The sequence below is a fragment of the Poecilia latipinna genome, unplaced genomic scaffold, assembly GCF_001443285.1.
Source record: "Poecilia latipinna isolate Pla-1442-1.1 unplaced genomic scaffold, P_latipinna-1.0 Scaffold363, whole genome shotgun sequence".
In the NCBI taxonomy this organism is placed as follows: Eukaryota; Metazoa; Chordata; class Actinopteri; order Cyprinodontiformes; family Poeciliidae; genus Poecilia; species Poecilia latipinna.
The window spans coordinates 330,596-346,579 of NW_015112979.1; the positions used below are offsets into that span (position 1 = coordinate 330,596).

Consider the following 15,984-nt stretch of genomic DNA (forward strand, 5'->3'; position numbering starts at 1 on the left):
TATTTATTTTTTTTTTAAAAACCCCTTTTGCAGAACAACAAAAGGTGCCCCAAAAAAAACTTTCCCCCCCCCCCCCCCCCCCCCCCCCCGATATTATTCATGCTCATACCAGAGTGGATAGATGTTAATATTAATTATGCTAATCAGAGTTGGATTTATGTCTGTACTTTAACTAGACCATTTTAGCCGATTGATAGACTTTGTTGTAAACCTTTGATAAAAGTCCACCACGAGTTTTTAGCTACAAACCAGACTTCTAGTGGCTTCGTTTTTACCAGGTGTGCAAGTAACGGCTCGTCAACGGATGTTTTTACCCAACCAGACAGGTGAGGATGCGCCTCACCTGTCTGCTGTGCTTCTTGGTTTTCACGACGTTCGTTTTCCATAATGAACCTCTGAGGCTTTCACAGAACAGCTGGATTGATTCTGAGATTAAAATACACACAGCTAGACTCTTCACTGATTCTGTCTTCTGAATGCAATTAGTTTCTGAATTTGATTTGCCGTGACCTCCTGGTGACGGAGTTGCACCAGAAATCCATCACTGCCTCCTGACAAGTTCCTCAGCACAACTATGAGACGTTTATTGTAATAATAAAATACAAGTTGTAAACTCTGGAACATATCCACTTTCTACAGGAATCGGCTTTTAAGCACCACTTGATAATTCGATTAAAAACGTTTCTGCAGTTGTTAAAGTGAAATAAAAATATTATTTAAATGTAGATTTAGGAAATCAGCTAAAAATTATTTTGTAGAGGCAGTTTAACCTGTACGATTTAATAAAAATATGGGTTACTTTCTAACCCTTTAAGACCTAAATTAACCATTTTTAGATGGACTAGCTATTTTTATATATGGAAACTGTATTTATTAGAGCAGATATGTGATCTATTGGTCGTGGAGCAAAGAGTCTCTCAGAGCAAATTAAACAGGAACTCTTTAATTGATCTGGTTGCCAGGCAGAAACAGTTGCAGGGTTCTCTAAAGATTCGTCCGGCTACCCAAAAACCAAAACAGCAGCTGGTGTTTGTGTTATTTTGGATATATTTAGGCATAAATAAAGCTGTTTTGCTTTTATTTTGCCAGATAACTGTTATGAGGATCAAACGGTCAGTTCCAGTGATTCTAAGTTTTTTTTTTTTTTATTTGTTTTTGTTTTACAGGGAAGCAACGTGGTGGAGGACCAAGACCTGCTGGAAATAGGGATTCTGAACTCTGCCCACAGACAGCGCCTCCTGCAGGCCATCCGGCTGCTGCCCAGGGTCAGTTCAACTCGGATTTAACACAAAATGTGTCCCAAAAGCCACATGGTCCATCCTGAAAGTATTAACTCACAGGAGGTGCTGCTAATATTTCACTACCTGATATCACAGCACATGTGCCGGACATGGTGTTATTCATGATCTTTGCATTAAAGCTGAAATTTCTGAAAAGAAATAATGTACCTAGATTCATCTTTTACTGCATCAACAACCTACGTAAATCCACGTTAATCCAAAAATGTGGATTTTACTCCTTTTTCTTTTTTGGCTTTTGGAAACTTTTAGATAAAGATTTGAGGTTCTGAAACTGGTTCTCTTTCTTTCACATTTTAATAAACAAAATAAATCAATCAGACTGCGATGATCTGTTTCTGTTAGGCAATGTTCTTCACTGGTCTGTTTACTGGACCCACGGTCACCGCAGCTTAATGATGAGCTGCACCTCAATATCTTGAGATGATAATATTCCATACATACCTGTAGTCATATTAGAAGTACTTGGTGGTTGGATTTGTGTTTTTGTTGCTAAAATAAATTGCAATTGCAAAATGAATTCAGGCAGTAAGAAGTTAATGAGGGTAAACCAGCATTGCCAGCAGGTGGCGTCACTAGAATGAAAATATTCCCTTTACACACAATAAGCTGCTTATTAATTCAGACCCAAAAACTTTAGAAACGTCAGCCTTTTTATGATTGTTTCAAAGTTTTATTCACAATCATGAGATAAAGAAATCCAACCACTGAGCATGAATTAAAAAAAGACTCACAAAATGTAGCTTTAGCTAAATAGCCGCTCACTATTCAAGCATAACAACAACCAGTTCCAGCAGACTTAGATTGTCTTTTTAAGCAAAATCTAATAAACTGAGTCTGGAATTGAATGAAATGTTGTTGCTGTCGGCCAAAAATAATGTCGTTACTGCAATAAATGAGCACAATCACATGCAAATGAGGAGAAAGGAGTTGAAGGAGTCTGAAGCGAGAGACAAACTTAGATCTCCAGTCAGCACTTTCTCTCCTCTCACTCACGCTAAACTTTTCCAAACGGCACCGAAGACGAAACCTTTTAACTCGGAGACGTGCAGTCGCACACATCCTGAACGCGAGGTGGAGGTTGTGGGAAGCTTGTTTGAAGCAAAACGAACTCTGGGGCTGTTTGGGCTGTCAAAATAAAGGTGGATGAATTATTAATTATCCGTTGCACTCAGAGTTTTCCCCTCTGCGCGGAAAACCCCCTGCTGTTACTGTCACATTCAGACCCGAATCAAGAGAGAAGCTTGTTTACTTGGTTTTACTATAAAAATATAGACGCACTCACAGAGACAACTTCTGCCTGTTTGGACAGAAAAGGATTCATTTTTTAAAAAAATATTCTGCACAGAGTGAATATGGAAACATTAGGGATTATTATTTTTAAACAGAAGAATTTCCTTTTTCATGAAATCTTAGGTAAAATGAACAGAATAACATTTATTCAGTTATCTTTACTTTTATTTTATTGCAGATGCTCATGTACAGTTTGTCAGTTTTTCATATATAAATATAAGTGGCTTGATGGCAGTTTTAATTCTTATTTTATATTTTACTAAAAGCGCCTGAAGAAACTGTCCAGGCTCGTCTCATAAATTTGCGGCACTGAGCGAAAGCTGAGCTTGAATGTGTTTTCATTTTAAATCGAGCGTATCGGCATTTGTATTCAGCTGCTAAATACAAACAATGATGCTGAAATCCTGAAAAAATATCTGGTGAAATCTTGGACACGGCTTCAGAAAAGTTGTTTTCCTCCCTGAAATGTGATTTGTGTTCAGGTGCGACCGGTGGGCTACGATGGCAACAACCCCACGTCAGTGGCCGAGTGGCTGGAGTCTCTGGAGCTCGGCGACTACACAAAGTCTTTCCTCGTCAACGGCTACACGTCCATGGAGCTGGTCAAAAAGATCTGGGAGATCGAGCTGATCAATGTAAGTGTCGCTGCTAACTCAGCAGTGCTGAGAATGTCTCCCACATTCTGGGCTTTTATAGAAAAAGGGCATAAGAACAGTAGTTAATCTGTACTCGTGGTTCTGCTGCATCAACAAAAAGTCGGTCCAAAGCTGTAAATAATCCAAAATAAAGCAAAGGCACTCTGTCTTTTAGTGACATAAAGGCTGCAAACCTCAGCTTTAAGAGGAATAAAGTTTCTATCAGAAGCTTGCATGCACTCAGCATGGGCCTCAGCCTGTTATGTGAACAGGTGGAGTGATAATAATAATATAACTGTAATTTAATGGGAACAAATGGATTTATTATGGATTTCTGCACTTCAGAGATCAAGCTGTGCACAGAGACCTAAATGTGACTTAAAGAGCTCTTAATACTGGCTCTGTGTTACAAACTTTAACAAACCTTTAGCATCATTCCAGTTGGATATTTTACTGGTCTTCTAATCAGAAATGGAAGAGCTGACTGGCTTTCTGACACAAACTTGGCTTTTCAGCATCTTGGACAAAAGTTTAACAGTTTTGAGGTCAGTGCCTTTAGAAAGGCTTAGTGTCAGTGGAGGAGGAAATGATCTATAGGAATGACCTCAGTGGACAAGAAGGGGAAATAGATTGAAGTAGAGCAACTTAATAAGGTGTTTTAATATACCCAGAATGCAGAGCAGAGCTGTGCTGTTGAACTGCAGCCTCCAGATTATTCTCACCAGAGGACCCTAGATGTTAGTTTCTGCAGTCATGCTAAAACGGTTTCCTCTGTGCGTATCAATGCACATGAAGGCATATTTAATGTTTGAACTATTAAAATATCCAGTTAAAGCATTTTTTAAGAGGAAGTTGATGATTTCAGTGGCTGTGGTCGCTAAAACCCATGATTACCATTTTCTCTCATTAAACGCTGCTATTCTTTAACATCAGGTGCTTTTGCTCACTTCAGACATTCATCAATCTTTTCCATGAAAGTTTAGATAAAATCTTTGACCTTGGCAGTAGGGTGAATTTGTGTCCCGTAGTTGATAAACTGTCCGTCAGCATCAGGCCCTGCTGGCGTTCGTTAACCTGATCTGATGTGAACCTGAACGCCCACTGGGCTTTTCTCGTTACTGGGCTGTGTGTGCTGACGATGCAGACGGAGTGTGTGCCCTGCTGCCGTTCTGGTTCTGTGGCGTTTTGCTGCTGCATCGTTAACATCGCTCCTCTTGTGAACGAGCCTGCTGATAGCGACGCTTGTTGCCTGAGTTCTGATGATGCAATCGGCGTTTGTTGTTCGGTTTCGACGACGCAAAATCTCCACTGGAGCTGTGATTTACAGCGCCGTGATCCCGTCTGACTGACGGGGGGCTTTTGATGCCGACGGTTTAACCGAATCACGCTCGATTGCAGGAGGCCGCCTGTTCGGCTGATTTGACTGGGAGAGATGGAAAGCAGAGAGAAGTGGTGTTTTTTTTCTCCTTCCCAGCAGTGGATAAAGTGATGAGTGATCAGCTGGAGGAGGTAGAGAGGGAGTTATATAAGCATGTGGGATGCAAGATGTTTCATCAAACTGGGGATACCGCCCACTCACTGCGCTGCTGCTGCTGCTGCTGCTGCTGCTGTTTCTGCTCCTCTGAATGTGACATAGAAAATGTGTTAATACATCCTCATGTTTATGTGATAACATGAAATCAACTCCACATCGGACACTCTGGAGCTGTAAATTCTGTTTTATATGAATGTTGTAACTTTGCATCCGTTCTGGTTGGTGTTCTGCAGCTAAGGGGCGCACAAGCACACAGCAGGGAGTAAATAAAAGTCTGAATCTGCAGTTTTGAAATCGATTTTAGGCTAAAATGTTTTCACAATGAAGAGAAAGTTTTCTGTTGCAGCACTGAATGAAATCAGATCATTTAAACTAACTTCTTTGTCATCACCTTCCCAAAATAAAAGCCTTGTTTTGTTTTTTTTTTTGTTTGTTTTTTTTGTTTTTTTGTTGTTGTTTTTGCCAAAAGTGATTTTTACATTATCTTTAGGGGAAAAATTTAGGATATTATTTCAACAAAGTGATGATATTTAATGTTGCATCACCATAATATCTTAGAATAATACGGTTTGACATATTTGTCTTGTAAAATTGACAGAGTTTTGGAGTTTTCAGCCCTTATTTAGTCCATTATGGACAAATGAATGAATGAATGCATGGACACCTAAATGGTTTGATGGACAGACAGGGAGGAACCACTTTTAAACCAAGAGTGGGGATGAAAATAAATGTATTTACTTCCTCTAATTTCTATTTTCGCCAGACCCAAAAACCTTGAAAATACCAAAATCAAATTCTAGTCTTCTCCAGAGGAGCCCTGTAGATGGTTTTATATTGTATGTAAAGCTCTGTGGGATTAATTTGAGAAATATTCTTGATTAAAAAGATGCATTTAGTTTTCTAGAAAGTGTAATGAGCATATGGTACTAACTTAGGATCCTCCCTTTGTATTTTGCGTTGTTTCTTGATTTGACTTATAAAGATCAACACAAATCTGGCTCATGTCAATAACATGTCGTCTTGTCTTTCCAATTTTAGACTAAAAAAATGGTGTGTGTTTTACTCCCCACAAAACAGAAAGCCAACGATTCCTGTTATCATCTTAAAAGAAATGTTCAGTTTCAAGAATAAGAGAAGAATCCAGAATTAAACGTGTTGACAGTTAGATGGTAGGACATTGTAAACAGGAAATTTTCCATCAGAAAGAGACTCTTTCCTCCAGCTTTGTTTGCAGCCCACTCTTTAATCTATCCTCGTCTAAGTGGACTCATCACTGCATTAAAAATAGTCTGTCTCCAGGCTACCACACAGTTCAGCACAGAGAAGATAAAGCTTCTAGTTCTTAAATTCTTTCTTTACGGAAAGTTTGTTGCAGAATTTTAAGCTAAATGTTACCAAAAAAGTCTAAAAATGCACACCCATATGTACTGCATATGTAGGTTTTTTCTTTCAGGATGTCAGAATGCTCTATTCTTGCTGATTTACGGTGAGTGCATATGAATGCACAGTGTAACTAGAGGAGTCCCTGAGGTCATGGGGAGGTCACCGCTCTACCTGAAGGAGATGCTGCAGAGAGATGCTGGCAGGACACAAGATGAGATCAAAATAAAAACTAATTTGAGGAATTGTTTCCCAGAACACACACACAGAAAAAGAGAATAAATCCTAAAAAAAGAAAAAAAAAGAAGTGAATTTATCTCCTGGTTTTATGAAATTGCCAGGGGCAACAGATGCTGCTGGGTGCGCAGAGACAAGAGAGGATGCTGTTGATGGAGCTGGAACACGGCTCAGTGTGACTGGGCACATATGTGCAGTTTGGGGGGTTAGATTTAAAATACTGCCTGATCCCACACACACTCTGACGACACACTGCAGAGGGAGACGGTGTGCACACACACCTCTCACCTGTTAGATTACCAGTCATCTACAGGCTGACCTCACAGCCGACCCTGCCAGAAGGATTACTGTTGGACTCCTAATGCCTCCACTGATTGTTGAAATTTATTTAAAAAAAAAAAAAATCTGAAAACACTTGGAAACACAAAGTCATAGTAAAGATATAGTTCCTTTTTTTTTTTTTTACAAAGCTCATAAAGTACTCGTCACATTTATAATGGGGAAGAAAAAACATCACCTTTTTGACTATCCATTTATTACTGCATACAGTACAAATACAAGTAAAATTTAAGTCAGCTAGTAACCAGACTCTAATTAAGACATTAGCTATACCTCCTCGTCAATGGTAAATAATTTAAAATAACTTTATTTTGAAAAGGCGGCCATTTATTGCTTACTTCCAGGATGAACAGACAAACCCAGCTTGACATCACTCTCAGTCCTCAGGCAAATTTTTTGACCTTAAATATGACATGTTAGTAAATTAACGCTGATTTGTATTTCAGCTCAATAATGTTGGATAAATATGTCAACATGAGAAAAGTTTAGGATTTTTTTAAACTTTATAATTCTCTTTTTGGAGGCTTATTGTAATGTTTTGTGTTCGCTGTACATAAAAATGGGAGGAGTTTCCTCTAAATGCATGTAGACATAATACTTCATTTAACTGTGGGCAGGCAGAGTGAGCCCAGGGACGCTGCTGTTCACTGGAGCTATTTTAGGAGCAGATCTGCCTTTGTGTCTTGTTTCAGAATTGGGGCATGCAAATGCAGGTTTGCTCACATTTTGCACCAAAAAAATACATAAATTTGGCATTAGAGCACGAGAAAAATGTGTCTGCAAAGAGATACCTTGAAGCACTCTTTTACAGGGTCAGATAAAAGATAATATAATATTAATTTACCTGTTGGATTAGAAATGATTTGTTAATGAGATGTGCTTAACATGTTACCTAAACTATTGTGTTGTTTATTTGCATATGAAATCTATTTTAATATCAGAAACTGCTGAACGTTTAAGTCCAGTAATTTTTTTTCCACAACTTGTAACAGACACCAAGTAAAAGTAGCAATATGTCGAGTTTGATTCTTGTCCAAAAATACTTCAAGAGCGAGAGGTGAATTTATTATTATGAAGAAGAAATTGAGTGAATAACTTAGAATCTGTAATGAAAATTCACTGAAAATGACGTTTATTATTAAGTTTCTATTAATAATACATAAAGAATTAGAACTGAATTTGTTGCTTAGATTTTGATTTTGTCTCCTTTGTTTAAACTTAGTGAATTAAACCCTACTGGCTCAGGAAATTTCATTTCAGATATGAACCAAAATGATTTATGAGCTGCGCAGCTTGAAAGCACAGCGGATATCATATCCATTAAACCAAAAAATATGACATATTTGGTAATCAGAACAAAAGGAAAACCTTTTCTTGCTTCATTCGTTGCACTTAGATATAAAAAAATTCTGTTTGGAGGTGATTTGAGTTTTTATTTTTTCTTTAAACTAATGTAATCCTATTCTCACGACTGTGATGTGAACAATCCTCCTGATTGCTTTGTCTTGAAAATGATTTATTGTGATGTTTACTTACAGGAAGTATTTGTTGCTTTGTTAAAATCAGGAAAACTCCCACATCCAAAGTAAATCCATCCATCTTTTAATGTAAGCCTGTAAAATCTCAAACTTCCTCTGAATAAATCCTAAATATATTAGAATAGCATATAGAACTGAACATAGATTAATCTACAGATATCTTTTCTCTTGCATATATATGATCCTGCAGTGCAGCAGGGTGCATGCGCTTTGCGTAGTAATCCACACGATGGCGCTGCTGCCTCTCTTTCTGCCCAGATTTAGTCTGGAGGTGAGAAAGCAGAAAACGGCTCCATCAGGGATCCAAATTGCTCTCGTTTAAAGGAGGTCCTCTGAGAAGCAGAAGTGAGGCAATTACAAATGGATTTCATTTCGGAAAGATGCTTTCACGGTGAAGTGCAGATAGTTTGTGGCCCTGGAGGAGCCGTTCCCCTAATGTTTTCCAGACGACTGCATCCCGGTATCGGAGAAGAAGTCTTCAGCTGTCTGCCGTGTCCTCAGTTACCTGAGCAGCGTTAAAACATGGCTTCTGATTTATAAGTCTGTCTTGTGCTTAACCAACATTATCAGTCTCTTTATGAGTTTGTGAAATATGTCTTTTTTAGGTAAGGTAATACAGATAAACACTTTCAGAATAAATTATTCACTCGACTTCCTGCTTTGTGCAATTTTGAGGTTGTGTTGTTTAGTTTTTATTAGCCCAAAAAGCTCATTTTTGTTGTTTAGAGTTGCTCTACTTTCTATTGATCCACATTAATAATTACAGAAAGTGTAAAAGCCTTTCAGCCAGCAGATTGGCAGTGTGCAGCAACATGTGTGAGAAAACTTTTTTTGGGGGGGGAGGGGGGGGGGCGTTTTGGTAACAGGATTTTAAACGTTGCAAACGCTTTCCAACCGAGACGCGGATTCATTAGTCAGCTTTTATAGCTCAGCACGCTGAGTAATTCATCAGAGGAGAATATTATCGGTGTTTTGTTTTTTTTTTTGCCATTTTTGGTAAAGTACTTAAGCAAAGATTTTCCTCCTTCATGCCTTCCTCTGGCTTGTGAAGGCTTGTGAAGGCTTGTGACCGTGTTCGAACTTGTACCTGCATCTTCCATTAAACCGCTTTAACGTCAGGAAGTGAAAGAAAATACTTCAGTGTGTCTGGAGAAAAAAGAAAAAAAGAGTCTGAGTTTTCTGTTCAAGTTATCCAAATCAAAACTGAAAATCAGAGTTCAAGGTTTGTTTTTTTCTAACGTCGTTTGTACTTGGTTGCCATGACAGCTGCTAGTTACCATAGAGACGGTGCAGTTGGTATAAGTAATCTAAAACCTGTTTGTGTGTACGTGCATAGGGTTGTGTTTTCTTGACACGATTCCAGATCCTCTGTATGTGAGATTTCTTTGCTTATCGCCTTCTCTGTCGCCTCTCCAAATGGACAGATTGTCTCACATCCCATCACCAGATGGTTGGACACCGCAGGATCATATACCTCATATCTCCCACACCTATATGCATCCAGAACTTCTGCTAGTGCAGCTTAGCGCCCCCACATTTCCCCCCCCCCCAAACAACGGCGATCATCAGTGGTGCTGCGTGTCGGCAGAGGAGCCAGATGTAGATTGTGTTGACCTTTATGTGGGAAGATTCGCCTCCGGACTGGAGTGTGTGTTTCCTGTGGTGTCGCTCTCTGAATGGCGGGTCTTGTGGGAGGCACCAGGAGGGAGTGTGTGTGACCCCACAGGCGAACTTTTAACCAGTGTTTCTCTCTAGAGGTGGGCTGTGTGGTCATTCTGACTTCAGTTGCAGGAATCGAGTAAACACTCTGCACAAAACCTCCTCCTGCTTCACGGCGAGAAAATTGTGCTCAATAATGCAGAATTACAGCCTCTTATCCACATTTTACAGCAGTTTTACGGAAAGGAAAAACAATGAATATCTAAAAATCAGCTGTTTGATGTAACCAAGTAGAGTTTTTGGGTGATTCTGCCCAGAAAGCTTACCTTTCTACCTGTCGTCAACAGACTGTGATTGTTGACCAAACAGCTTAATGATTCAGTCAATTACGCCAAATTAAAAGCAAGCCACAGTGTTTTAAATACATTATTGTCTTGTATTAGTTTTTTTACACAGATTATTTGGATGTCATGGTTTTCAAAAATCCAAATTTCAGCTTTCACATCAACTAGAAAGCATCGCCAAAATGTGTTCTTGTTGCGTTCGTCTTGTCCCGTTAGTTTATCGTCATCTGCTTTGGAGATTTTATCAAAAACATTGGTCATTGGTTTGTGAATTGCACCATTTCCAATGTGCAGATTTGAGATAATGTTCATGATGTTTAAACTTATAACAGTTGTTAAGTATACTTTTAGATGAAGTGCACTAACTTCTCATGTTTGAACAGTCGTCCTACTTCTTAAATCTCTGCAGACGGCTTATCATTTACAGAGATTTTTAAAGCTGATGCCTTGTGCAAATTTAAATCGGTAAACTTAACATGTAAGATCCCTTATGAACTGCAGGGCTTTTGTTTTTATCAGTTAAAGTTTTGTCAGGTAAAATAGAAACCGAGTTATGTTCTATGTTTGGTTCAGTCCACTTGATCACTTAAGTAGACCACCGAAAAGCCAGAAATAGCTGGGCTGACGTCAAGCTTGACTTCCATCTGATCCGACTCTGTTAACAAATACCCTTTACATATAAACTTTACTCATGCTTTGAATAAAGCATCACATTTCTTCTGGTGTTTACCTGATTCTGCAAATGTCAGGTTAAATCAATCCAGTACTCGGATAACCCAACTTTTAGAGAGAGAACTAGAAATCACATCGTCAGTAATAACTGCTCCTAATAAAAGAACGCTGATGATCAGATAGTATTTTCAGCATTCTGAGCTGTTTTCTGTCCATTGCCCCAACATGTCTGTAACTCAACCAGACAATAAAATCCGAGGTACCTAATGTGTCATTAGAGAAAACAATGCAGCTCATTGTTTTATTTGGAGAAAACATCATCTGTCATGATCGCGTTGCAAAATAGTTTGGAAATCAGCCTCAAAATCTCCGATTGGAACAGCTCCACTGTAATTATGTTCTTTGTCTGTTAAATTTGCGACATTTCAAACTAAAAGCTGATTTTTAATTTCAAGAAGTCGGAAATAGTTTGACATTTTAGAATCCAATTAAAAGAAAAGTTTGGCCAGAGATTGTATGTTCAGTGCAGTAAAATGTCTTTAACAGATTGTTTCGTTTTTTTTTTTAATCACAATTATCAACTGAATGTTAATATTAGACATAGATACGCTTCGTAAAGACAAATTGCAGTTTTCAAATTCTGTTTTTACTGATTTAACAGTAGAAAAACTATTTAAACAAACTTAGTTCTATGGGAAAAAATGTTTTTATCCACTTGTTGATCCATAAATTAGCAGCAATTAACATGTAGAATCAGGAAAACCACTGAAAAAGAACCTGAGTGACAACATGAAGTAGGCCAAACAGATTATTTTGGGTCATAAACTCATGACCCAAAACACATCAGTAAGTTCAGTTCTGAATTTTTTGGCTGGTTTCTCTTCTTAATAATAGAGGGAATCATTTTAAGAAAGCATTTTGTTTCTTGTTAAAGGTTTTATGATCTGACAAAATAAATCTTCAAGGAGACGATTTCTTTTCTCCATCTCCGTCACGCCCAACGAGATTTGTTTTTCTTGAAAATCTTCACGATACGATAGCACCGCTGTTGGGTTCGTTCAGCATGGGCAGCACACAACACAGACGAGCTTCCACTCCTTGCGAGCACGAGCTTGTCCCAGTCAAAGCTCAGTGTCTCCATAGTGATGAGCTAGAGGAGGAGGAGGAGGAGGGCGAACGTAAGCCTGGTAAAAACAGAGAGGGCGCAGGGAGAGGGATTGTGCGTGCAGCGGAGAGAGAAAGGCAGAGCTCAGGCAGAGACATGTAAGAGATGTAGCCCGGCTGCTGCAAGCTGAAGGAAGAGGAGGAGTTGTTGAGCTCTGGAGATCTGCAGAGAGGAGTGAGGGTGAGAGAAAGGGAGACAAAGCCGGTGGTGAGGAGGCGAGGAGTAAAGATAGGACAGCTGTGGCTAAGAGAGAAAAGAGAGAGGAGAAAATAAAGCACTTGTCCTGCACGGCAACAAAGCGGCAGTCAGGAGGAAACAAGACGAGGGGAGTGAACTGCTGCTGCTGCATTTGGAAGGAGAAGAGGTGAGCTGTTTGGGACGAGATGGGGAAAGAGGGATAACGGATAGCTGTGAAACCCAGATGCAGTTGATCCAGAGATCCTTGCAGTTGTTTTATGTATCTTTAGTCTCTTTCTCCATTAAGGCTGAGATGATTACAGCACACTAAACTAGTCCAGGGCTCTCAGTCTCCACAGCTGACTGGGCTAATTTACTGTCTGTGCATGCAAGTAGTGGATCTGGACTTTAGTGCTCACTATGCAGGCTTTGCGTTAAAGTATCAAAGCGCAGATGAGGCTTTGGTGATTCAACGACTCATTATTGCACAAGTTTGAGCTGTTTGTGTCCTGCTGGTAAATTCCTGGTCTTGATTTTCTACATTTTAGTAAAAATGTAGCTGAAGTGCCTCCTCGGTTATGCAATAGGCTCTCCTCATAGTGAGGGAGTCATGCTGTTTCGGTAATAATTCTTTTAGTTCTCCGTCATGCATGTTTTAGAGCGCTGGGCCACATTTTGGCATCTGAAAGATGCAATGTTCACAGAATTATTTGAACATAAAAAAAATGTTTTTAATCTAGTTTTGCTTCAAACCAGCTGCAGACATAAAAAAAACACAGCAATCAGGTTAAATCTACCTTCTGTTCAATTATTTGTTCCCTGAGGGGCATAATAATTGGTCTGCGTTGTATTTCATCACCACCATGGTGGCTGAGGTAACAGACATTTTTAAAAGGGATTTTTAATCGTTAAAGAGAAAAATCACCATAAAAAAGTAAAGTTTATGGCTTAAAGGCAGAGATTTAGCTCAGACTTTGTTATAAAACCAACAATTACATGAAGAATTTCACTTATTTCCAGCCTGCATGAACTTGTTCTGCAAAGTTATGAAAGTGAACAAAGTAACAGTCAGGTAGGAGCATAAAGGGAAGGAAAGTTGGGAGGTAAATAGAGGGAGGGATCAGTGATATCAGGATGGAAGGACAGGAAAAGAAACCGTTTTTCTCTCATTCAGCAGTGAAGCCGATAATCATCCAGACTTTTACTTTGGATTCTGCTTGGTTACTCTGATCTCCTATTTAGCAGATCATTACTTTGTGGTAGTAAAGCCCATAGAAAGAACCCAGTGGGTGATTTTCTGAGAAGTTTTTATTTATTATGACTTAAAACAACCAGATATTCTGAGTCTGACCTGTCATCTCTGCCAGGCTCTATAAACCACTCTGATCTGACCTCATTAAGCAGATCTGACCCACTAAATTAGAAAAACTTTAAAAAATAAATTTGTTCTGCTCATATAAAGTGTCATTACTTTCAGGCTGTTTCAAATTTATAAATCTCTAATACTCTAATGTATTTTTATTATGAAAACGACATGAACTAGCTTAGTAGCACTGCGATTTTCATTTTCTGGGTTCCTCAGATTAAGTTATGATTTGTGTACATCACACAATGTCAAAAATTATTTTTAAAAAGCCTTATTATTTATTTTCAAACAAAAATCATCAGTCTGTGATTCCAAAGCAGGAAATGTTCCTCTTACATCTTTTAGTTAAAGTGTGTTCATCCACATACCATGATGCTACCTCCCCTTTATTTTGCCTGATGTGAGAATCCAACAGCAGAACTCTGTTAAAGTAAACAGCAGGTGTAACAGGCAGCTAATGCAAAGCTAATCCTATTAGCATCTATCTTCACAGCGGCCAGTATGGCATCCTGCTAACCTGATTACGTACCTTTAACCTTTTCCAGGATAAAATATTGCATGTGCAGTAAGTTTCACGCTTCGCTGGCTCTGACTGCAAGCAGCTGCTGCAGAACCAGCACAATGTAAAAACCACCAACCTGGACGCGTCAGCCTTAGATGGTAGAAAAACGACCTACAGTCTACAAACTGACATTCAATAAAAAAGTGTTTAGTTCTTCCTGAGTGGCTTTTTGTTTTGTGGAAAGACCAAAAGGTGGCTGAACTCTGGTGCCGCCACTTTCTGTTCGTTTCCTACTTTTCTGAATGCACATGCACAGTTTGGCGCCCGAGGAGAGCTTTTTGTGCTCCTCTGCAGCGTGAAGATTGGTTCCAGTGTGAGGCTTTGAAGCATTTATTAACCCAGGGAAATATCAGAGACCATTTCCTCCCATCTTACTGGGAATTCATGAGCCCCTCTGCGTACAGTGGGGTGTGTAAGCTTTGAGATATCTCATTTCAGTCAAGATCCTGCAGCATTTGGCTGAGTTTGCACACACACACACACACACACACACACGTGATCTGTTCTCCAAGTCGTAGTTACAGTTCTTGTGCTATTAATGGAGATATATCTGTCTCCATGTAGGCAGACTTATTAACAGCCGGTTTTCATTGGCTGCCTGTGAAACGACCCGTCCCATTGGTTCCTGCCGCACATCATTTTTTTTAACACATTTACTCGTAACTCCCCTCCGGTTGCTAAGAAACCAGTCGTCTCTAGTTTCCCATAAGCCATCGCCACAAGAATGATGTGTGTGTGTGTGAACTGTAAACATGTATATTTAGTTAGTTTTCTTCGTGCGTGCCCCGTTAGCAGCAGCAGCAGCTGTGGTGGAATATCGGGGCGAAGTGTGAACATCGCTGTCATGAACTCAGCCGAGCCCAGCGCTGCCTGCCTTCAGGGGGTTAGATGTTGTGTCTTGGAGCTGCCGGTGTGCGCACTCACTCGTGGGTCCAGACAAATCGATACTAATCATTCCAGCTGAAAGCTCAGAGGAACAACATGAAAAAGAACGAGCGGGAGGACGGCGGTGATTAAGGATTTGGGGTCAGGAAAATGGCAATGACTGGGGTGAAAAACGAGACGCGCGTCGTTTCTGTAAATGTGAATCTTTGCTAATGCACAAACGAGAGCCGGCAAATTAGATCAGTGCTTTTATACAGAAAGAGGATCTTTAACATTTACTGTTTACAGTTTAGAGTTGCATGTAACGTTGATTCAAGACATACTTTTACATGTTTGCCTTGTAAAAGGAATATGTTTCCACCACGTTCTACCACTGGTGATGCGAGGAGCGGCCATGTTGGAATGTAAAGTCTGTTTGTAAGTCGTGACTGGAAGCAGTTGGCGTTTCTCCCAGTTTCCCCGACTCCAGTTGATTTTTTTCAACTAGGAAGTCTGAATTTCCCACTTCCAAGTACAACCGAAACACAGCAATGCAGAAGACTTTCGATAGATGAACATTACAGCATTAGTTTCCTCCGGTGTAATCCTGCTGAAACCTACTCTAAAAGCGACGCTGGCTGCTTTTCTTACAAAACAAGTCACCTTGGTGTACCTGAAGCCATGCAATCAGGTTCTAAGATTGCATTCAGACAGACCTGAGCTATTTACTGATCAATACCACCACTCAGTTGTCCTGTAATGCATTCTGACCAAGGCAATTAAAGTAAGCTTAGGCCAGTGATTCTTTGATCTGCAGGAATCAATGGAGGAATCTTCAGAGGTTTGAACCCCAGTTGCTCCATTAGCATCAGATGCTGCAGGTATTGTTGATGTTGCAGTGAACTAAACCTTGCAGTCTTG

General features: G+C 39.6%; 1 protein-coding gene and 1 long non-coding RNA gene across 9 annotated transcripts in view; one reads left to right on the forward strand and one right to left on the reverse strand.

The window, feature by feature from the left end:
* The window catches only part of anks1b (ankyrin repeat and sterile alpha motif domain containing 1B), a 206,927-nt gene that overhangs the window by 170,574 nt on the left and 20,369 nt on the right, over nucleotides 1–15,984 (forward strand). For all 8 annotated transcript variants that reach the window (XM_015036284.1, XM_015036282.1, XM_015036283.1 and 5 more), the window contains 2 exons: nucleotides 1,167–1,265; nucleotides 3,074–3,226. In XM_015036284.1, coding sequence (XP_014891770.1) covers nucleotides 1,167–1,265; nucleotides 3,074–3,226 — 252 coding nt within the window. The remainder of the gene's footprint in view (nucleotides 1–1,166; nucleotides 1,266–3,073; nucleotides 3,227–15,984) is intronic.
* Nucleotides 8,298–11,279, reverse strand: LOC106949793 (uncharacterized). The gene is made up of 3 exons (XR_001425456.1): nucleotides 9,342–11,279; nucleotides 8,613–8,759; nucleotides 8,298–8,519 (listed from the first exon to the last, which is right to left on the reverse strand). It is a non-coding gene; the product is annotated as an uncharacterized LOC106949793 (long non-coding RNA).